The sequence below is a fragment of the Lipomyces tetrasporus genome, assembly GCF_029532465.1.
Source record: "Lipomyces tetrasporus strain NRRL Y-64009 chromosome Unknown POJ06scaffold_4, whole genome shotgun sequence".
In the NCBI taxonomy this organism is placed as follows: domain Eukaryota; kingdom Fungi; phylum Ascomycota; class Lipomycetes; order Lipomycetales; family Lipomycetaceae; genus Lipomyces; species Lipomyces tetrasporus.
Window position 1 is genome coordinate 249,979 of NW_026611599.1, and position 20,665 is coordinate 270,643.

Here is a 20,665-nt window from a genome sequence, read left to right on the forward strand (position 1 = left end):
GCCAAGGCCGTAACTGCACCGCCGGAACAATTACAGCCAAACCTCGTTAAACCGATGTAATAGGGCATCTGATCGTAATACCGATGTACTAAACTTGTTTAGGAAGGCAATCGTTATAACGAACTGATTTTTCACCAATTTTAGAATTACGGCACCAGATTTTATCGATATAGCGGGGATCGCGTATCGAGGTTTGACAATACAATCGGATCACAGAATGAGAACTCGTGATGGGAGAATGCGAATGGTGCAGCACGCATTGCTTTTTTTCTTTTTTTTCCATTCGCGTTTAGTTCGCGCTTGCGTTTATTCGCAGGCAGGTATCATAAACCCACCCCAAAGCCGATGCCGACATCCGTTCAGATTATTCTGCTCGCAGCCGAATTACATTCGCGGGGCCCCGGCCCCACACATGTGTGGCCGGCGGATAACGCGGAGTCTCCACCGAAGTATGATACATTAGTAACATTATCAAGCGAAACTCAGCACGTGAGATACAAAAATCCTCTCGCACGCAACGCGCATTACAGCCAACTCCATCGTAAGCAATTGCCTTCGCTCCTACACTGTCAAACTCTCCTTCACGCGACACACTCCGGGCTTGGCGGTTCGGAATGTCAGCGCCCTGACACTTTTCTGGACTATCTCTAATGTGGCGGCCTAGCGGCCGAATCTGAGATAGCCTAATATGACGGCCCCCCCCCCCAACATCGTCCGTCGTTCGCATTTTGCCTAATTAGTGGTACCCACACATTGGAACATCATACTGTTTGCAAATAAGGGGCGTGGCACATGACTGCCCGGTCTACGTCTGACTCATTTTCATTGACCGATTCAGGCCGACCAGACTACAGTAAATGAGACACGCTTTATTGTAGACTTCGATCCTGTTAAAAACCTAATAATGAATTGCATTCTTAGATATACTCTATAATATCTCCAATTCAAAATTTAAGTGCTCGACAGCACAAATCAGCCAATCTACTTCTTCAATACTGCAACACGTTAGGTCCCAACCACATCAATCGATAGACAAGCAAATTACTTACTAGTGACAACGTCCTCATCTGTCAACACATGCCCGAGACCAACATACTGCGGCTGGTGCTTTACACTTGAGCCATAAACCACCGCCGTCCGAAACTGCTCTACCAAACTCTTGTGGATGGCGTTGCAGAAATGTTCGACTGTGCAATGGCCCTGTCTTAACACGATCGGTTGCTCGTAATCGGGTGGCTGTCCTTTGGGCTTCGTGTATACGCGGACCAGGTTGAGCTTTTCCCACCTATCTTCGTTAGCATCTACTGTAAATCGTGAAAATGATATCAGCTTACATCAATTCTAGCAGTTCGTCAACGTTCCAGCCCTGTTATTGTTAGCAATGGTAACGATGGGAATGGATCATTGACATACATGCTCCGACGAAATAGGGACGGCATTGGGGATCCGATACAGCAAGTCCAGTTCTACCTTGATTAGTACAAATTCACCTCTCAATACTCACCTTGTACAAACTCACCCTGAATCGAAATCGAATCGATTTTATTCAACGCATAAATCACTGGTATATACCTCCGATTCTGCGCCTCGAGAACATCAATCAAATCATCAACCGTAGCGTCGCACCTGATCGACACGTCCGCAGACGATACCCTATACTCTGACATCACGGCTTTAATCTCGCCATGATCAATGTGGGTGAGCGGCACAGTATTTGTAATGTTTAATCCGCCTTTGTCTTTCTTCTTGATGATAATATTGGGTGGAGTTTTGTTGATCCGAATGCCAAACCCTTCGAGTTCTGCTTCAATGACTTTTTTGTCGGTGAGTGGTTTCAAGACGTCGAGCACAATGAAGATCAAGCTGCACGTGCGCGCAACCGCAATGACTTGGCGACCGCGGCCTTTACCGTCTTTCGCACCTTCTATGATTCCCGGGAGATCCAGAATCTGTATTCGATGTTAGGCGTAATCCTATGACAGAGAAGGCCACGTACTTGAATCTTGGCCCCCCGATACATAATAATTCCGGGCACAGTTGTCAGCGTCGTGAACTCGTAAGCTATCATTATGAGCTAACCGCCATGAGATCTACGTCATCAACGTCAACACGTACCTGCAGCTTCACTGTGCGTGCCGGTAAGCTTGCTCATAAGCGTACTAATTCTTGTCAGCCAAATTCCTGTCGAATGAAATTGTTACGCACCTTTTCCCGACACTAGGAAAACCAATGAACCCAACGGACGCTACACCAGTTCTCGCGACATCAAACCCAGCTACATATATTAACCACATGATCCCATTACGCACAGCTCGTTGTGTAAAGTGAACGTACCGCCGCCCCCACCACCGCTGCTCGTAGGCGTCAACAACTCTCGCTTTAATTTCGCTATCCTCGTTAGCCCCATTTCACGAAAATACAAAAAAAACGGAAGCAAATAGCAGCTATAGACTGACCTAGCTTAGCTTTTAACTGTCCCAAATGAAAACTTGTCGCCTTGTTCTTTTGAGTCCTGGACATCTCCAGCTCGATCTATCCATAATTTGGTTACCCATGCAGTCCACGAAGAAATAATCTGGATTCCAAATGACGAGGACAATATTACCTCTTTGATCTGATAGCAGTCTCGTTAGCACTTCTCAATATCACGATCATCATATTTTCGCAGAGAGTGCTCACTCTCTCTTACCTTCTCCACAGTCGTCGACATCGTGTCTTGCTATGTACAAAACGTAAAGGCACTTAAATATCACAATCACTAATAGGACGAGACTTCAAAAATGTAAACTTGTCAGGCTTGGACACGAATATCTGTCCTTTCTCAACAGGTGAAAATCCGGCTGAAGAAAGACCTTCGAACGAATATCGTGCGGCTCAACAAGTTGTTTCATTGAAAAGTTTCAGTGGTAATGCGCATCCGGCCGACTGGCTTGTTTCTTTCGGTTCAACCCGGGTAACTTCTTTCACGAGAACGGGATGGGCCAGCGCTTGTCCTTTCACATTATTACCTACGCAGATTTGAGGTTCGTCTATCATTCGGTCATGTCATAATGAGCGCGACGTCAACATCAGGCGATGATATATTTGTGTCGTTAGAGCCGCCTCCCCTAGCTGAAGATCCTAGCCAGACTATTCGGTGAATATCCTCCTCGTACTTCACGATCATCATTAACGTCTGTTCTCAGATCGATTCGGAATTTAGATCAGATCATTCCACAGATATCTCTTGAACGAGGACCGTTTATCAACATAACAGAAGAAAACCTTCGCAAGGAAATCGAGCAGCTGCAAAACCGCGATGGCCTGCCATCTCCCGAAGAAGAGAATCCGAAGGACGAGACGACGACGGTGAAACCAAGCGCGACAGACATTGCCCAATTCGAAGAAGACTTTAATAATGCCCGAGCTGACCTCAGCCGGCTTATTGGCGCGGCGCAGAACGAGGCCGCAATATCACTAGACTTCATCTCGCTGCTCATATCCTCGGTGCGTCCAGTGGCCGGCACGACCTCCATGTCTCCGCATCTCAAGAGTCACGTACCTGTCGGCTCGTTAGGTACGGATAGGTTTAGACCGCAGCCGTACGTGGAGGATATGTCTGTGTGCTTGGGATGGAAGACGCAGGCGGTTAGTGCGGCCACAGAACGTTTTGCTAAGGCCGCGGGGAGGTTGGCCGAGGAAGCGGAGCGGGAGAAGAAGTATTGGGAGCAGGTGGAGGAAATTGCGGTTTGTGGGGAAGTGTTGTCGAAGATGAGGATGCCGGATTATAGGGGCATGGGTGTTCGATATGGGTTTGCTGATGGTAAGCTGGCGTATGACGTATTACGGCGACCATGATCTAACCGATGCAAGCTGGGTCGACTTATAAAGAGAAAGGAATTGCGACATTGCGACGAAATGCGGACGGAAATCTCGTGCTCAAAACAGAAGGCGAGAAGCGAACCAAAGTGCTGTCGGTCGCAGTTTTGAGGCCATTGGATGGCGAGCACGTCCGGACTGGACAGCACTTTACGAAAATCAACTACGACAGCACGGATGTGAAGACCGAGATCAAGCAGGCAAGAGATCTCTTGTTTGAAGATGAACTATTTTTTCAGGTATATTATGATGAGATATCGCCTTCCGTGAGAAAGGCGCTAATGTCCTTCAGATTGCCAGAGAGACCAGGATTTTGGCTTCACAAGGAATAACGCTGAGTTTTGGCAACAAGGTCACAATGCCTTTGCCAGGTCTGCAAGTTGTTCTCGAGACTGTGAGAATCGAGTCAATCTCTTGTCATACAAATTGATACTAGCGAATGTTTAGATTGATATAGAGGACCAGGACAACAGCATGGATGTAGATGGCGGGCCAGATAGTGTTATTGCAGAGGCCATCAATGTCGCTCTCCACCTCCTCCTATCCAAGCTACATCGCAAAAACTTGGAAGCTCGACGGTCCATTCCATTACCTCTGGGAAGCCGAACGTGAGTTTTACAATTTTTGTGTTACAATGTCGGTCTTGCTGACTTGATGGGACAGACATACTGCCGACACAGGCAAATCAGAAATCCTTGAACCTCTGGTCACAAGTCTAGCAGTAGCCCCGATTAAGTCGAGTTTAATGAATTTGATCGCTGACCTTATGTCCGCACTGAAAGAAAAATAACGGTCGACACATAGATAACCACCTATTACTTATACTCTGTAAAATCTGTTTTGTGTCATGTTAGGCTTGGGGTTTGAATCGTTTTGTCGCATATTTGTCAATATATCCGCACAGTTCCTGCAATGCGTCAAGGGTCTCGCTAGGATCAGCGACCCAAACGGTGCATGCCGCTAATCGTGCTTTGAAGTCATTTGCGCCGATCGATGCGAACTGATCGCCAACATGAAGAGTCTGTCGTCCCGAGATCTGTCCTAAATATCGCTGGAGAGCCTTGACACCTAGTCTCTTGTCGCCAATATCGACCCACACGTCACTGCCACCTGCCGAGCGCATTAGCGAGTACGTATATAGGCGTGCGGACTCGACTTACCGTTGAACGCGCAAAAGTTGATCTTTCTGCCGTACTCAGAGAACTCTAACCGTCGCTGGGTACCCAGGACGACTTCCTCAAGATCTTCTCTGATCATTTTTTTCCCGAGCAACGGAACGATACCTGACAACCGTTAGCATGCCGTGAATACTGTCGAATAGCTCTCCACAATCCCATACCAACGGCTCTATCCTTTCGAACAACTTCTCCGTTCAAATTCATAACGTGTTGGCATGAACTAATAACCTCCTCCGCGAGATCGAGTAAGCTCTGAATGTCACCTTCCTCCCAGTCTGCCATCTCCGGCAATATCCATTCCTCGCGATCAACGTACACCAATGTTCCCGAATCAACCGAGAATCGGAATAGAAAATTCGATTCGCCACCCATGACAAGTAGATTCCTTTTCTGAGCGGGCGTCAGTTCCGTAGAATCTCGAACTGCGAGGAGTATTCCCTCGAGTCGCTCTTTGTATCTCGTGCCAGATGTATCTGCATAGCCAGCTGCAGTAACAATACCAATCGCAATATCTATAAACCGTGTTAATCATGATGTACGTTATGCTGTGGAATATTACCTCGCTTCAGTAGCTCTAGAAGAGCGGGAATAATGGGACTATCGACAGTAACAGACTGGCCGTCCTCGTACTAAGAATGTTATAATACGCTCGAATTTTATGGTAAATCGTGCCTGATACCAAAGTAACATCGCCATCCAACGTGACTAGCTTCAAAGATTCCTCTGCTGACGCCAAAGTCATAATCTGAGCTGTATTCAAGATCAATCTAGCTCATCCATCAGCCAATGAATCCATGCATTAATTACCATGACCGACAATGGCATACCGAACATCGTTAAAACTAGGACTAACTAATCGTCGACATGAAATGGCACGCTTTGCATCCTGTGCATAAAACGCTTTCTCCAAGGGCAACTTCGTGAAAAATGTACCTACGGACGGTACGAGATGCCTTATCTTTGCCAGATGCGGCGTTCCGTTCTTCTCATTCTCCACTTCGTTAATTTGAGCCAAAATCCGATCTCGACCTGTAAATAGCATAAGAAATAGCATACGCACGCTGGTCTTCGATCAACTGTTCAATATCGCTCATGATGGCGGCGTATTGTTGTCGGGTAATACCTGTCGCCTCAGCCCATGATTCGACGCCCTTGATGTACGCTGCCGGCTCCGAGTGCAAAACAAAAGGAACCTCAATTTCTTTAGTGTTGGTTCTTTACGCAGATCACTTTTCACGGTCGTCACATACCGCCAGCAATCCTTTGATCCACTCGATGAATCCGTCTCGCCGATGAGACTTTAGCGCGTCTGAAAGGGCCAGGATTAGCGGAAAGCACTTTAGGTAATACACTCAAATATTACTGACATTCTACTCTGTATCTGCATTGCAATGAAATTGTTAGCATCGTACTCGTTATTCTTTGACATTAATCGCTCCTATACATACTTCGTGGTCATGTTTGAAGTTTAGCGTAACACTCGAATATACGCGTACAATTGGTGAAGATTCCAGAAAGTAATGTAGATATCGTAACTTATTCTCGGACGACTATTCTCTCAACAATTGACAATCAAAATCGTGCTGCTCCTAGTCAGATCTGAGCAATTTTGTTTGGCTATCGTGTGGATCCGCGGCCTGGTCAATGCTTCCCGCGCAAGAAGCATGGATTAGGGTCGTCATTCAACACATGGGGTAAGGGAATATGGGTCATCAGTTCCAATTCACATCTATGTTAATAGAAAGGATTGGCAAATAATGACTTTGGAAATGCGGGGGAGGGAAGTTTACGACGCCTCTAACCTTCTAGCAACTCACCTAGTTTACTTTTTCTCAGCTTAAGAGGGCACAATCTCTAAGTGGAAAGTATATATGATTCATCTCGAAACACTGACTAAATATACTCCCCACCAATGGAGCCAATACTAATGATACCAGATGCCATAAATAATAAATCACGCCCAAAGTCACCCAGTGACTTATGCAACCAAGATCCCGTCAGGATGCCCGCCTATGCAACTAATATACAAACCCGTGTACCGGCTGACCGAGTCATCTTAAATACTCTCGGCGCCTACATTGTCACGCATTCAACTATATATCATACACGTGCCCAATCCCACCCTGGTATTAACTTCCACGTCCAAATACGGCCTCTGGAGATAAATGTCCCGGTATGTGAAAGTACGCGTCGCACACCTCCACGAGATCAAACGCGGCTTCGTAAAATTGAGGCACTACATAGCCAGTTAGCAAGTCAATCTTGCATCCAGACCTAAGATCAGCTGGCACTTACACGAACACCCAATACTTCCAAACAGGGCGTGCACAGTAAACATTCCCGCAGCAGGATACTGCACCGGAGCCAACTCGACCCTGTCATGTACACCGCCACTGCCGGCTACGCTTCCATAAATACCGGTTCTCAGAGAACCCCCATGTTTAGTCTGCTTCGACGGAGACGTGTTCGGATGGTAGGCTCTGACGAGCACAGGCTGACTCGCTCTTCGGCGCAATTTCTCGTCCTTCGATAACGGCGCAGAACTTGGAGGATGCTGCGGGATAGATGAGGAAGTTAATACCATCATATTCATGCTGCTCGGTGACATCACCGTGGCTGTGGATGATGGTGACGTTGTGGCGGGACTGACTGGCCAGGATAGCGAAGTCGCGTTCGATGCGGACCGCGGTATTCGAGGTTTTGGTGCCGGCGAGTGCGACTGCGAATGCACTGAAGTTGTGGTTGTAACAGGTGATGCCGACGCAGAGGCAGATGGAGAGAAGGAGAGTGAATGGGCATGGTGCGTTCGATGAGTATGTGATCGCGGCGGAGCGGTGGTAGAGTTCAACCCGTCAGACATCTCGCGGGTCGACGCCCTCGACGCGGCCCGAGGAGACGGGTGCAGTGTAAGCAAGGGCGGAAGGAATTCCGCGGTTCCCGGACCGGACGACACGTATGGAAAGTAGGTCGTCTGCCGGCGCGGTGAATGTGGCATGCTTGTTGAAGAAGAAGAACGCAACTGGCTCGTAAATTCGAAATTCGATCAAAGTGAGCGGTGACGCACGGAGGTAGCCGACTCTTTAACGAGCGTCTGCGCTACGCGAACCGCGTATCATAACATGGTACGCACTTACCATATCAGCGTAGATTTTGTCACGCGGCTCTACCCACAAAGTTCTTCAGTTGTCACTGTGTGTTCAATACACAGAGCATAATGCTCAATTACTACCAAAACAGGTTCCTGTTCAGTTGATAATGGATCCAACTAATGAATCTGTCATATTCTGCAACTCCATTTGATATCGTACATAATTCTAGCTATTCTTATCCAGTTATTAATCGACTCTCCGAAACTTTATCCTATCCTCGTCCCCATTCTCCTCGCGCGGTTCTTGTTCGTTTTCAGCATCCATAAATCTGGCTTCATCAGCTTCGTTTCTAGAATCCGCAAACCTAACTCTGTCCTCTGCCTCTACCTCGACATCCGCAAACTGGTCCACATTCTCAGCAGTAATCCATTCATGCCCCTGAGCAAAGATATCCTCACGACTGCCAAGAACTCGAACCGCTACATCGTCTCCCATTTCGTCGTCTTCATCTTCTGATTCAACCTGATCAGGGTTTAGGGCCGAACATGAAGAAAGTGCGTCGAACAACTTCGTAATGTCAGCTTCTTGTTCAGCAGGATCTGAACTTGAGAGCGCTGTTATAACGAGTTCTAAGACGCCTTCTAGATCGCCATCGTCTGCACATTCGTCACTATTGCCATCATCAATCTCGTCATTTGGTGAGCTGTTATCATGCACATCCTCGGCCTGGACTCCGTTTCCATTTTGGGCTGGGGTAGACGGCGGAAGTGTGAAGGGAATATCTTCGAGCTGCATATATATGCCTAGTGCCGGATCTCGCTGAATGGCATGAACAGTTAAGTGTTTATAAGGTATTGAAATTCCCTTAGTTCTCGAAGGCACGTAAAGTATGAGGTTTCTATCGGTATTGAGGTTAAACCAGCCTTGGCAGTCAAACAAATTAGAGCTTACGAGTCCGCAACAAATACATCAGCTAAAGTAGAACCGTCACTGGGAATATTCCCAACGCCGGGGATTTCAGCCCCAGTAGGACGTACTGTTATAACCCTTCCGAACGAGTGATAATGCAGGGCAGGCGTCGAGGTCCGTGATTGACCTAGGGACTCTGCTGACGGCTGTGCACTCAGATCGTTTCGGTCAATTGCATCTCCAGTAGATGGCCTCTGGAATTCAAATAATTCCGGCGTCGGAGGCGATTCTAGAATTGTTATAGGCATGCTTGGTGACGTGAATGTTATTGTATTTTGAAGGTGAATCGAGAAAACAAAAGGTTGAAAATAGCTCATAGGGTTAGGTGAAATTCGGCTACTACGAGTGTTGGAAGTGGTTAACGTAGATAGTATGCAAATATTAGCACAATTTCCCTGTCCTGAACATAGCTGTCATTGGCACATGCCCGTATCATCTGTATAGCAAACAAATAGAATGATTTGTTTAGTCGTTACAAACGTGGAAGGATGATTCTCCAAAAATAAGACAAAGATAGCGCAACAATTACAATTCAACGTCTCAACTTGCGAATCCCTACTTTTCCCAGCTTATCCGTCTTGCGATACGCTGCAAGTCTTCGTCCGAGTCTGCCTCATGGATAGCACGCGTCATGGCCTCTCTTCTATGCTGCTGCTCGGATTTAGCCACATCCTCAATTGACGGTGGCAGACCCTCGTTCTCAATATCGATCCTCTTGGCCTCCTCAAACGAAGAGATAGCATCTTTAATACCCTGTCCACCAAGCATAAGAGTACCCGCTGGTAACTTGCCACCATGAACGTTCTTGAGCTCGCTGACACTCTCGGATTCCTCTCGTAGAACCTGGAACATGCGCGATACGCGTCCAATGGCAATGATCTTCTGTCTGAGCGCATTACGACGAGGGTCTACGCTGTCGGCATCCTCTGCATCTAGTTCCTCTGGTGCAGACAAAGGTGTCTCTTGGTCGAGTTCCTCCTTCGTACAAATATTCAGGATTGCAATCAGCATTTCCGTGACTAGAAAACCTTAGTATCCAACTCCTAGATATATCCAAACGAAGACGTACTCTTAGAGCCAACAAACGGTAGCGACCATGTAAAAACATCCATAAAGTTCGGCAACCAATATGGATGTGGTGAGCAATTAAACTGTCTAATGTTCATGACGTTGTTCTCATATTTCAATACCGCAGCCTTGTTGTGATATGAATCCGTGTAATTTGGGGCCGAGAAAATTGTCATGACGCTTGGAAACCCAGTGGTCCGCGTCTTGCGGTACATCCTATATCCTGCATCCTGCGCCTCATGAGCGCGGATAATAGACAGCAATTTATTCTTCTCGAGAAACGCGCACACCGCCGGATACGAGAAATAGTATGAGCACCCGCGCGTCTTATTGTATTTGAAGTGCTCCGACGAGCTCTCGCTTCCGAACTCTTCCAAAGGATCAGCCCAAAGAATATCGCACATTATTCCGTGAATCGGTGGTTCGTGGAACCGATCGATTCGCCGGATGTCATCGAGCGTCTGCATCGCTGGCGATAACCCACCGTGAACGCATAAGAACTGGCCATTCATGACTGCGCCCAACGGAAGCGCGCAAAATGATTCCAGACAAGTCTCGTAAAATTCCTCGTTATACTTGTGCTTGCACTCCTGCTTGAACGTGAAGTATTCTGTTAAATGTCGGCATTCGTGGTTACCACGCAGTAGCCAGAACGAGTTGGGATACCATAATTTCAATGACCACAAGTATAAAACGACTTCAGCTGAGAAGTAGCCTCTGTCGACGTAGTCTCCTAGAAATAAATACCGAGTTTCCGCTGGGTTTCCTCCTACCTCAAATAACTTCATGAGATCGAAGAACTGTCCGTGGATATCACCGCAAACGATCAGAGGCGCATCCAGTTCCATTAGAGTAGGCTCCTGCTGAAGAATCGCTGTACCTGCTCGGACGATGCGCAACGCCTGGTCAACTGATAGCCTGCCCTCGCGGCTGAAATGCTGTTTCAAGAACTGAAGATTAGGCATTGGCGGATCCAAAGATATGAAAACCTCATCGTCGGATGGCGCAAATGTCGCAGTCGCAGGAACATCTATACGGCCTGGTGAGCAATAATCCTAGCCGGTATGGCCGCAATTTACTACAGTTGTTCACAGTAGTACATAAATACCTTTCACGATTCTCTCCTTCGTGGACGCCATCGTGCCATCCTCCATTGTGTATAGAGTAAAGTCGATCTCTGGGACCGGCCTCTTGCTCTGAAACGCGCGGATCGCATTTTCTAGCTTCTGCGAATTAACCGCTGCAACATCTGCGGTAGCAGGTTCTGAGTCCATTACGCCAAAAGAAGAGGTTCGGTTGCAATCGATAGTCAGGGAAGGCCCTCCTATTATTGGGTGCTGCGCGTGTCTGTCACTGAGGGCGATATGATTTAGTTAGTGTCAAGAGGTCGGCTACTTCTTGCAATGCACGCACTCGTACACCGTTCTGTCCAGTCACTGAGGGTTCAAATATATAGACGGATCCACGTATGACAATCGCGCAAACTTATCCAAAGCATGCAACTTGAGAGGAGCTAGCAGCACATAGCAGGCAAGCCGCATCACCCATCCCTATGAATCAACCTGCAACTCCGTTAAGTCGACGTTGTGTTTAGGTTCATTAAAACCTTAATAATCATATTATATTTGGCGAAAAGTTATGTCTACACACTAAACGTTGAACCTTGTATAGCTCGTGCTGTAAATTTTGCAGGCATGGGCACAGCTCGTCATTCTAGAAATCAACGTAATGAGTGCCTGCATTCTACAGACCTGAAGCAGCGACATTCACAAAATCCTCTGCAAAAAACTAGCATGTCCTGCCAGCTACACATTACTGTCCCTGTGGCTGTGATCTACAGATCTGTAGCCAATCGACGTATGACTTAAAATGAGATCTTCGGCGCCCCGCAATTTCGAATGCCAAAGGAACTTCGCAACTACAAGTCTAGTAGATTTATTCTTGCATCATACTTAGTATCGTATTTTATCTAATCTTATCCTTTGTGGATTCCACGATCTGCTCTGCAATCTTCGCAAATATCGGACATAGTTTGCAAGTTTTATACATCTCAATCAAACTAAATCCTGACCCATTCCTCGCCGTACCCTCGTGGTCTCTCGTAGCCTCCGCAGCTGCGGCGGCATGCTGTTCCTCAATCAATAAAACGAACTGAGGATCAATAGGCACCGCTCCCAAATACGGCACATCATACTGCTTTGCCAGATCCTCACCGCCACCCTTTGAAAAGATATGTGAACACTCTGCGCAATGTGGACACAAGAATCCGCTCATATTCTCGACAACTCCAAGCACTTCAAACCCAACCTTCCTGCAAAAGCTCAGCTCCTTGCGCACATCCGCGGTCGCAACAGCCTGTGGTGTGGTAACAAGCACCGCGCCATCCGGTTTTGCATCTCTCAGCTGCTCCGCGATGGAAATATGCTCGTCCGAAGTACCGGGTGGAGTGTCGATCAAGAGATAATCCAGCTCTCCCCAGACCACGTCCCGTACGAACTGTCTAATCATTGCGCTTTTCTTTGGACCTCGCCACACCACGCTATCACCCCGATCTTTCAACAAAAATCCAATGGACATCACGCATAACCGCTTCGACGCATCAGTATACACCGGTACCCAACCTTTTGAGCTCTGATGAATCTTCTTCGATTCGAGACCAAACATGCGTGGAAGTGACGGTCCCGTAAGATCTATGTCGAGAACGCCGACAGAATGACCTTGTTGAACTAGCGATAGCGCCAGTTGCGTCGTAATAGATGACTTGCCTACACCGCCTTTGCCAGACAGCACCAGCACTATATGACGGATTTTTGACAGGGAAGAAGGTGGATCGTTTGCCGTCGCCATTAGTGTACGTTAATAGTAATATGCGCGCGCGTAAGCCAATAAAGATCACTTGGTTCACTCGAGTGTCCTCAGTGGGGGAGCTGGGAAAATTAGATCAGAATTCCGAAGCTTACCAATAATATTACCCAACGCCATTGGGTAAGGGTATTTGGAACGCCGACGTAACATCATCACGCGAGCTGGTGCTGCACGATGGATAGAATTTCTCTTCAGGAATACATTCGGCGCTATCTGCCATTGACTTATCTGGTTCATTGCCTCGTATATGGAACAATCCAGTAAGTATCATCTGGCGAAACTCTCAGCGAAGCGGGCCAGCAATCGGCACGGTCCCCATCCTGCTTATGGGTCGAGATTGATACGCATAATATTGGCCGACACAACTGTTCGCCAGAGACGTTAACCGTTGGTTGATGCAATCCAGCTTGACGTCGAGTGATAACGACCTGGACATCGGCTGGCAAATTATCTCGATATTTACGTGGGAGCGTGAGAACAAGGCTGGACCGCCCATCCCTCGGTACGCGTAAAATAGTAGACAAAGAGCATCGGACAGCAAAAAGACAAGCTTCACGAACAACGCTTCTATCTCTCCGTGGGAAGCACAGAGCTTTCGAAGTTGCTGTTCCGTGGCGCTGTTCGTTTCTTCTGTCGGAGTCCTTATGTAACGGATCAAATTTCAGTTGCTATACATCGATGTATTCATAGCCATAGTCAAATAAGCGTAGTAGTACAGATTTTCTTGTAGCACACAAAGCAAAATAGGAACGCCAGCAAAGCTCAACGTGATAGACCAAATGGCGACTCATCATGACGGAATTCTGGATAAATAGACAAAGCTATCCTCGACACTAGAGATTTCCACTTCAAACTGTTCACAGTCTCGGTCACGTAGAGGAGCTTGTAATTTCGTGTTTGCTAGATTCGCAGCTTCTATAGCAACAGGCGATGTCGAAGCGACGTAGATAGTGTCCACTTCCTTCACATCAGCAGTATCGCCCGAGCCTTCCTGGCGTCGTTTAGACATATGGATTCGGCCTTCAACCAGAGTAGTTTCATTCTCCCCTTCTGCTTCAGAGACATCCCTAGGCGAATATGTAGGTTTCCTCAATGAAAAATCAGACACGTCGGGCGTATCGACTCTGTCTCGATCTTGAGCAACAGTCTTTGTCCTATCTTGATAAACCAGAGTAGATGGAGACCACTTTTCAATTCGATGCTTTTGTCGTCTACGTCGTTTAGTTGGACGACTATAATTCGGGCTACTCGCCGAGCATGCCGGTTGCTTCGGACTGCCACCAATCACACCGCAGTCTCCGAACAATTGATTATTATCCATTGAAATATTTGAATCTTTCTCTGGTGATTCGAGAAGTTTCATGTTTTCCCGAACCGAATGCAAACAAAGCTGGATCTCGCCAGTCTCCGTGGCTGTCAGCCCGAGTCTGCCACTAAGAGGTGTCCGTTTTGCGCGAAGATGCCGTTTGGAAGGAACATAGTTAGGATCTAAATCTATGGCGTAAGCGTACTTTATAAAGCGGACGAATTACGTATCAAAGTAAATTCCAACTTATTCTCGTGGGCCAGAATGCATGCTGGCTGCCGGGTAGGATTCGCTTCGCACGGATACATGAAGTAATCCAGGACGGATCAAACGAAACAATTCTGGCCATCAATTCCGTTAACATATATCCACAAGTGGATATCAATTTCCGCAAACACTGCACCTGGCATCGGTCAGAGAAGCGTCTGCCCAAGTTTCCGCATCCACGAAGACGTAATCTGCGTTACGGTACACCTGATGCCATATCCTGTCGAACCAATCGTGGCCTCTGTTATCGCCAATATCATTCTCGTATCGAGTAGTGGACCCTTCAATATCAAAGAATCCTGATATCCGGAGCACGTCGCCGCCGTGTTGTGTCCAAAGGCGCTCGTAATACAGATTTGCCAGCGTAGGCGAAAAAACGGCGGTTTTCCCGTAGAATAGCGGTAGTGATTTCGGACAGCTACTCTGTTTATCCGAGAATGATGGCGTTGCAAGTCCTCCGATAAGTGACTTGAGCAAGAACATTTGCAAATTTTTGTACTGGATTCCAATTTGTTGCTTGCAAGTTGCTGCTGAATAGCGCGGCTGTACACGCGACGCGGAGATTGTGAGAGCTCGCGACATTGCGCTGATCAGGAACACAGGTACAGAAGCTTAGCGCAGACATTGCTGCCGCCCATACGCTTCTATTCTCGAATCATTTACGAAAATATGCTGTCACATCTCAATTGGTACTTTTTTGGGAAATTTACCAATGTCCGTTTGAATAACGTGCCTTCAATACTAATTGCGCACGGGCGAATATAAGGAGCAGAGGCCAAAACACCAAAGCTTCTTAAAAGATGACTTTTCATTGAGGTGGGATACTGAAACGCTCTTGATATACTGTCATGAGCTATGGTATCTGTGCCGATATGAATATACGGCTTTATATAGCGGCAATACACAGAATCACTATATGCGACTAAATATCTCTAATACCTGGTATGAACTGAAATAATCCAGATCGCCATGACTGTTGCTCGATTAATCGTTCATTGCTAGTTCGATGGTGGCCAGGGACTTAAACGTGCCGTCCGATCCTCTGACTGCTGTTTATCTTAAGCGACCGAACCCAATTGTTCGATGTCGCTTGCCACGCTACCTACTACGGCTTTACACAGACTGTGAAGTTCTGGGTAAAGCAAAGATACACCAAGTATATCTAGCATAGTGGTTTCTCTAATTCAACCTTCAGTAGAGCCATTTCTCTAATTCAACGTCGTCCAGTAGAACCCCGTCACGAACTTGTCTCTAGCAAGGTCAGCTCAACATTGTTCTGCGAAAAAAAGACGATGTGAAGCATATGGCCACTGTTCAGATGTAGGTAGCTGTTGTTAAAATGCTATTATCGCAATCATAAGCAAGCATTAGATATCATTATGGCATCAAAGCAAATATTGCAAGCAATTCTACTCATGCCCGTCCTGCCTCATGCTTGTCAAAATACAGGTCATCGAGATATAGAATTACAAAGTCAACGAATCTTTCTTCCGCAGTTTCACGTCTTATCTAATATCCTATTACAACAAGATCTAGCAGAAAAAACTCTATATCCAACAATATGTGCCTACACAATTGGACAAACTAATATTTTATTGCTATTTGCTGATGCACAGGGACATCCAATATTATCAACACATTTTTTCATCGGACTGGCATCAGAAAAGTGTGTCCGTTACATCCATCGGACGCATTACTTACGATTGGAGAAAATTGCAATGGACAAGAGGAATATGCTGGCCAAGACTTGGCTCTTAAGCTGCATATGCGACGCACTCTGCTCTAAACGAGGTGCCCTACTAGCCTGTGGACGACTGTCAACCAGCGTCCAATGTCTGCTGGGGGGGATTTCCCTTGCTTCACATTCATAAATCCAACGTGGAGTGCGAGTAACGTTTCTTCCTCTAGGCACAGCAGAGGATCACCTCCGCAGAGCATGTGCTTCCCTGCGATGCAACATCTCCATCGTGTCCTTTCCTACGAAGTCCCATGCTGCGAACTTTAATAAATATGCTTGCCCCACGACTTGGGCTGGCAGCGCATCCACGTCTACTCGCCCAGAAGTGTGCTCACAAATTCGCCTCCGCCAAAACGAACATCACTGTCCGGGATGTTGGCAGCAGTCCAGCCATTACCTCCATGGTTTAAGATTCAGTTACCACATACCGAGTCCAAGCATTGGCGATGCACAGGTTGCAAGGCGTTTTGTGTACAGAAGAAGCGTGAGTGATCGGCTTTACCTTTGTTGAAAATAGGAAACTGAAGGAGCCAAACAAAGTACGAGACCCGCAGTGATGCTCAGCAGGCGACGAACACCCCTGAGCGCGATCTGCCATGTTTGTGCAGGGGATTAGTTCTCCACAGGTGAGATTGCACAAACCTTTGGTTGCTTACTTCGTATCAGTCCCTCAGTCTAGACTCTAGAATTACTACATTTTAAACTTTCGTGTTGGCCTTCAGCAAATGAAACTGCCCGTTGTCCCCCGGAAACGATCGCTGCGGCGGTCGTTTGTCTGGTGATGAGCCGCGGGACAGCTGGCGTAGCCCGGCCGCGTAGGTGCCAACCACCGTCAATTGCCGATTTGGATGTACCCTGTCGATCCGGCGTGAAGTGACGTAAGAGCTGCCCGCCCCGGGGTAAGTTTCCGCTGGAGGCCGGGTAACGATACTATAACATCATCGTGAACGCGATCTACAGGCGATGGCTTCATCGCGTCTTCTGCAAAAGGATATGACGTCAAACGGGTAATTGCCAGTAGATCTGCCGATCCTCTCCAAGTCATTGTGCAGTAGATCTTTGGGTGGACTGCAGCGGTCGCTTGTCAGGATGATACTGACGTCGCCAGCATGTGCCCCATGGCCGGACGAAGATCCTTGCAAGTATGGCCTCGTCCGCCAGCACCTGTAGTCAAGTATAAAATGCGGTCTCCCGTGTCGTAGAGTGTCTTTACTTCTACAGATCGTATCATTGTACCTTCTATATTCAGCCTTCAGACTTACTTTCATCAAATCGCTTCTGTTCTCAAAATGTCCGACGGTATGACTCTCTTGATTATTGTTTACCGATGTTGTCCAATAGCTCACATGTAATGCAGCTGGCAGAAAGAACGTTTCCGACAAGGTCTCCGAGACTGTGACTCCCGACTCGCAGAAGTCCTACGCCGAGCAGATGAAGGAGCAGGTCACTGGCACTTACGACAGGGCCGCGCGACATCTCCAGCCTGAAGAGAGCAAGTCTTCTTCCCAGTCTGCAACAGACACTGTTACCGGCAAATCGTCCGAGACTAAGGATACAAGCCAGGGCTATGAGCATTCGTTCGTCGATGCCGCGAAGCAGTACGCGACTACCGCGCAGCAGTCTGCCACAGAAGCCCTGCATTCTGCCTCCGAGTACCTGTCCGGTAAGGGGGAGACAAGGCCGGGTGAGAGAAAGCCGACGGGTGGGTCCCAGTCGGCACGTCCAACCGAGTCGACTGGTGAGCCTAAGTAGGATGTGACCAAGTATGTCTACAGAAGGATGGAACCGGCGTTATATGTTCATAAGGGCTTCACTGTGAAGGATGTGGATGTGATTATCTTGATGTGACGGTGTGCTTAGTATTGTTTGTCATTTTCAATCGAAATAAACCAGGATTTGCATTTTCTGGGTTAGTTCGCAGATACTACTTAGATCGGAACAAGATTCCACCGCTAAACTGTTGAAAAACATTGGAATTATGGGTCCCAGTCAATTGACTCTGTCAAAAGCTCTGCTTCGGTAAACTTTGCAGGTCTCATCCGCCTAAGCGTATTCGTCTCGAGGTCTCAACATCGTGATATTTGCTTCCATAAGGATGTGGTTCTGCTCTATGATGCCTCACCGCATACATAACTTTCTCATCCAGAGTTTACAAACTTAGGGGCTAGGCCATGGGTTGTCAGATGTTCGAGGACCTCGCTAGTGAGAGAGAGTATTTTCAATGCTGACACCTCTTAGCAGGGCATTTTACTGGATGTTATTTGCAGTCTGTGACGCGCCGAATAAGTTGCTTAATGGTGGCTGTGCGTGGCTGTGCGCGCGTACACAGTGCGTACGACTTCGTGTGTACAGAACGCAGCAATTAACCTGATGCGACTCAGCTTCTTTTGGAAACAGTCAGTTAATTTACATTAAGTTGCTTGTCTTCTCCTCCTACATTCCTCATTAGACCACCGCCTAGACTCCGCTGTTGCAGCTAAGGGACCTGTCTAAGACCTGCTCAGCTCCTCTCCCGATCCGATGCGATGTCGAGCCTAAAGAACGCAAGGCTGAAGAAGTCGTGGTCCAAGAGCAACAAGAACGATGAAAATGAATCTATTAAGTCCACCAAGTCGTCGACTACTGGGTTGAAGTCGTCAGCTTCACATCCTCTTCCGACTCCTCCTTCCGCGACACCCGAGGCTATATCATCTCCAATTGCGTCACCAGGCAATTCTGCTGAGCTTGTTTCTTCAATATCTGACGGACCAGGTCTCTCGCGAAGAGATACAATTCATATGAAGGACCGAGAACGTACTACAAACGTCCGGCCGGTGCGATCGGTGCTTCCAGAGCAACTTACATCCAGTCGACTCGTAAATGGCTCCAATGCACCTGAAATTCCGCCTAAAGACGTTCTATTGACGGGAAGCCATACAAAGTATCTCCAGAGGTGAGTTACTTTATGAAATGGTCAATTATGCTGTTTAATGACCTACCTTAGGAATAGTCAGCTCGCTCCAATGACCACAACGCAACAGGCTGCTCCCGCTTATCCAGTCACGCCTCGAGTATCGTCTTTGAAACCGCCTTCTCCGTCTCCAGAGAGGGTGCAATCGGGGAGATCGTCTCCAGATTCGGCTAGGATGAGGTACAAAAATCCTTTTGAGAACCATTCAAAGCCACCGAATGCACCAGAGCCAATGCCAGACGACGCTGCTATGCGCTCTCCGGAGGATATACTGCAATGGTACCTTTTCAAATCGTACAGATTGGAGTTACTAAAGGGCTATTACCACAAAAAGACTAGCAAGATAGAGCAGTTGGAGTCTCAACTAGCGGTCATGTCATTGGAGGGCGCAAGACAAATGCTTGACGATTCCGCCTATATGTCTCGGTTTCATCTTTTGGATAAAACCCTGGCTCAGTTTGCTTTTCAGTGGAGAGCGCAGTGGATTAAATACCCGGACTCGATCGAACAGTTCAACCAGAAACAGGACCCTAAATTGAAGAAGATACAAGTGCGGGCATACCTTACGGAGTGGCTAGTTAATGAGGTATTTAACAAGATTTTACATCCAGGTCTTAAACTTGAGGAATCGCTTATCTTAAAGAACATTGAGAGGAACATTATTGTCAACAATGACAAGAAAATTGTTTCCGAGCCGAAAGACGACGTTGTAGCGTGGCGGACAGCTACCCTCAAAGCGAGGCTAGATTCAAACTTTTTGAATCAGCAAGGAGAACGTGATGCTCTGAAGATGACAATACAATATCAAGATCATCGACGATCGATCTTCGCTTCGTTCGGCGAGTATTTCTCCACATCGCTCGATACGCGATTATTCGGCCATGATGGCTCTCTAAATGATAGCTTTCTTGACGGCCTGGATTCAATTATAGAGGAGGTCCTAACGCTAATTTCCTTTATGAGTCTCGAAACAAGAAATATTGCCGTCTACCTCATTCCACCAGGTTCTCCGTATTCAAGCAACCGGATGCGCGTGCCGGAGGACTATCCTCAGCCACGGGAGGGAATGGGGATTGGCCTTAGTGCGTTTCTAGGTGTAAAGAAAGAAAAAGATGGACAGCAGGCGGTTCTTTATCAGCCGGAAGTGTATTTGAACAATTAGGAAGCACAAGTGCATTAACCATAGTCTGCAAATTATCTGAACTGTTTAATTGTTTGTGTATTATTCGTCTTGTGTGCTCCTTCACCTTGGATATTATGCGGCATAATGAAAATATATTTAAACTAAACGAGGAAATATCTGTAATTCAAAGCAAACCATTACCCTATTCCACCGTTCTGTAATATTGGTGCTCATGGGGTAAGGGTAATTGGAGA

The 20,665-nt window shown here is 47.2% G+C and overlaps 10 protein-coding genes across 10 annotated transcripts; 3 read left to right on the forward strand and 7 right to left on the reverse strand.

Moving 5' to 3' along the window:
- Window positions 1–854: 854 nt before the first annotated feature.
- On the reverse strand, window positions 855–2,930 carry POJ06DRAFT_84137 (P-loop containing nucleoside triphosphate hydrolase protein). Its single transcript, XM_056191644.1, has 12 exons — window positions 2,690–2,930; window positions 2,606–2,614; window positions 2,457–2,532; window positions 2,335–2,388; window positions 2,206–2,275; window positions 2,116–2,159; window positions 1,997–2,061; window positions 1,520–1,949; window positions 1,414–1,466; window positions 1,335–1,366; window positions 1,050–1,285; window positions 855–995 (listed from the first exon to the last, which is right to left on the reverse strand). The coding sequence occupies exons 1-12, from the start codon at window positions 2,708–2,710 to the stop codon at window positions 982–984; spliced, it is 1,104 nt and encodes a 367-aa protein (XP_056044370.1). The 5' UTR covers window positions 2,711–2,930; the 3' UTR covers window positions 855–981.
- A 120-nt stretch (window positions 2,931–3,050) lies between these two features.
- Window positions 3,051–4,804, forward strand: POJ06DRAFT_289441 (mediator complex, subunit Med17; the record flags this gene model as incomplete). Its single annotated transcript, XM_056190313.1, has 6 exons — window positions 3,051–3,136; window positions 3,186–3,802; window positions 3,853–4,097; window positions 4,151–4,252; window positions 4,306–4,466; window positions 4,522–4,804. 6 exons carry the CDS (start codon window positions 3,051–3,053, stop codon window positions 4,646–4,648), a joined length of 1,338 nt encoding a protein of 445 aa, XP_056044371.1. The 3' UTR covers window positions 4,649–4,804.
- Window positions 4,450–6,717, reverse strand: POJ06DRAFT_289447 (IMP-specific 5-nucleotidase). The gene is made up of 10 exons (XM_056190314.1): window positions 6,485–6,717; window positions 6,404–6,417; window positions 6,287–6,345; window positions 6,097–6,229; window positions 5,864–6,065; window positions 5,716–5,803; window positions 5,596–5,665; window positions 5,198–5,548; window positions 5,019–5,141; window positions 4,450–4,968 (listed from the first exon to the last, which is right to left on the reverse strand). Exons 1-10 carry the CDS (start codon window positions 6,493–6,495, stop codon window positions 4,709–4,711), a joined length of 1,311 nt encoding a protein of 436 aa, XP_056044372.1. The 5' UTR covers window positions 6,496–6,717; the 3' UTR covers window positions 4,450–4,708.
- A 135-nt stretch (window positions 6,718–6,852) lies between these two features.
- Window positions 6,853–8,096, reverse strand: POJ06DRAFT_249876 (uncharacterized protein). The gene is made up of 2 exons (XM_056187219.1): window positions 7,332–8,096; window positions 6,853–7,272 (listed from the first exon to the last, which is right to left on the reverse strand). The coding sequence occupies exons 1-2, from the start codon at window positions 8,029–8,031 to the stop codon at window positions 7,166–7,168; spliced, it is 807 nt and encodes a 268-aa protein (XP_056044373.1). The 5' UTR covers window positions 8,032–8,096; the 3' UTR covers window positions 6,853–7,165.
- A 155-nt stretch (window positions 8,097–8,251) lies between these two features.
- POJ06DRAFT_249879 (regulator of volume decrease after cellular swelling-domain-containing protein) lies at window positions 8,252–9,463 on the reverse strand. The gene is made up of 2 exons (XM_056187220.1): window positions 9,077–9,463; window positions 8,252–9,023 (listed from the first exon to the last, which is right to left on the reverse strand). Exons 1-2 carry the CDS (start codon window positions 9,409–9,411, stop codon window positions 8,372–8,374), a joined length of 987 nt encoding a protein of 328 aa, XP_056044374.1. The 5' UTR covers window positions 9,412–9,463; the 3' UTR covers window positions 8,252–8,371.
- Window positions 9,442–11,672, reverse strand: POJ06DRAFT_249883 (Metallo-dependent phosphatase-like protein). The gene is made up of 3 exons (XM_056187221.1): window positions 11,271–11,672; window positions 10,164–11,192; window positions 9,442–10,113 (listed from the first exon to the last, which is right to left on the reverse strand). The coding sequence occupies exons 1-3, from the start codon at window positions 11,434–11,436 to the stop codon at window positions 9,650–9,652; spliced, it is 1,659 nt and encodes a 552-aa protein (XP_056044375.1). The 5' UTR covers window positions 11,437–11,672; the 3' UTR covers window positions 9,442–9,649.
- A 61-nt stretch (window positions 11,673–11,733) lies between these two features.
- POJ06DRAFT_84272 (P-loop containing nucleoside triphosphate hydrolase protein) lies at window positions 11,734–13,085 on the reverse strand. The gene has a single exon (XM_056191645.1). The coding sequence runs from the start codon at window positions 13,007–13,009 to the stop codon at window positions 12,128–12,130; it is 882 nt and encodes a 293-aa protein (XP_056044376.1). The 5' UTR covers window positions 13,010–13,085; the 3' UTR covers window positions 11,734–12,127.
- A 554-nt stretch (window positions 13,086–13,639) lies between these two features.
- POJ06DRAFT_249886 (uncharacterized protein) lies at window positions 13,640–15,201 on the reverse strand. Its single transcript, XM_056187222.1, has 3 exons — window positions 14,737–15,201; window positions 14,580–14,674; window positions 13,640–14,515 (listed from the first exon to the last, which is right to left on the reverse strand). The coding sequence occupies exons 1-3, from the start codon at window positions 15,180–15,182 to the stop codon at window positions 13,818–13,820; spliced, it is 1,239 nt and encodes a 412-aa protein (XP_056044377.1). The 5' UTR covers window positions 15,183–15,201; the 3' UTR covers window positions 13,640–13,817.
- Window positions 15,202–17,321: 2,120 nt separating this feature from the next.
- POJ06DRAFT_249893 (heat shock protein 9/12-domain-containing protein) lies at window positions 17,322–18,269 on the forward strand. The gene is made up of 2 exons (XM_056187223.1): window positions 17,322–17,637; window positions 17,696–18,269. Exons 1-2 carry the CDS (start codon window positions 17,628–17,630, stop codon window positions 18,088–18,090), a joined length of 405 nt encoding a protein of 134 aa, XP_056044378.1. The 5' UTR covers window positions 17,322–17,627; the 3' UTR covers window positions 18,091–18,269.
- A 594-nt stretch (window positions 18,270–18,863) lies between these two features.
- Window positions 18,864–20,450, forward strand: POJ06DRAFT_267098 (uncharacterized protein; the record flags this gene model as incomplete). The annotated part of the gene is made up of 2 exons (XM_056189210.1): window positions 18,864–19,270; window positions 19,322–20,450. The coding sequence occupies 2 exons, from the start codon at window positions 18,864–18,866 to the stop codon at window positions 20,448–20,450; spliced, it is 1,536 nt and encodes a 511-aa protein (XP_056044379.1).
- Between the last annotated feature and the right edge of the window lie 215 nt (window positions 20,451–20,665).

Coding starts and splice junctions, on each gene's coding strand:
- POJ06DRAFT_84137 (XM_056191644.1), bottom strand. CDS start 2,710: ATGTCGACGACTGTGGAGAAG. Junction 2,160..2,205: donor TTTCCTAGTGTCGGGAAAAG/GTGCGTAACAAT, acceptor GACAAGAATTAG/TACGCTTATGAGCAAGCTTA. Junction 1,367..1,413: donor TCCCTATTTCGTCGGAGCAT/GTATGTCAATGA, acceptor TAACAATAACAG/GGCTGGAACGTTGACGAACT.
- POJ06DRAFT_289447 (XM_056190314.1), bottom strand. Junction 6,230..6,286: donor GGATCAAAGGATTGCTGGCG/GTATGTGACGAC, acceptor AAAGAAATTGAG/GTTCCTTTTGTTTTGCACTC. Junction 5,549..5,595: donor TCTAGAGCTACTGAAGCGAG/GTAATATTCCAC, acceptor CACGGTTTATAG/ATATTGCGATTGGTATTGTT.
- POJ06DRAFT_249876 (XM_056187219.1), bottom strand. CDS start 8,031: ATGCCACATTCACCGCGCCGGCAGACGACCTACTTTCCATACGTGTCG. Junction 7,273..7,331: donor TGGAAGTATTGGGTGTTCGT/GTAAGTGCCAGC, acceptor CTGGCTATGTAG/TGCCTCAATTTTACGAAGCC.
- POJ06DRAFT_249879 (XM_056187220.1), bottom strand. CDS start 9,411: ATGAGCTATTTTCAACCTTTTGTTTTCTCGATTCACCTTCAAAATACA. Junction 9,024..9,076: donor GATGTATTTGTTGCGGACTC/GTAAGCTCTAAT, acceptor CAATACCGATAG/AAACCTCATACTTTACGTGC.
- POJ06DRAFT_249883 (XM_056187221.1), bottom strand. CDS start 11,436: ATGGACTCAGAACCTGCTACCGCAGATGTTGCAGCGGTTAATTCGCAG. Junction 11,193..11,270: donor GAAGGAGAGAATCGTGAAAG/GTATTTATGTAC, acceptor CAGGCCGTATAG/ATGTTCCTGCGACTGCGACA. Junction 10,114..10,163: donor ACCGTTTGTTGGCTCTAAGA/GTACGTCTTCGT, acceptor AAGGTTTTCTAG/TCACGGAAATGCTGATTGCA.
- POJ06DRAFT_84272 (XM_056191645.1), bottom strand. CDS start 13,009: ATGGCGACGGCAAACGATCCACCTTCTTCCCTGTCAAAAATCCGTCAT.
- POJ06DRAFT_249886 (XM_056187222.1), bottom strand. CDS start 15,182: ATGTCGCGAGCTCTCACAATCTCCGCGTCGCGTGTACAGCCGCGCTAT. Junction 14,675..14,736: donor GCTTCTCTGACCGATGCCAG/GTGCAGTGTTTG, acceptor ATTGATGGCCAG/AATTGTTTCGTTTGATCCGT. Junction 14,516..14,579: donor ATTCTGGCCCACGAGAATAA/GTTGGAATTTAC, acceptor CCATAGATTTAG/ATCCTAACTATGTTCCTTCC.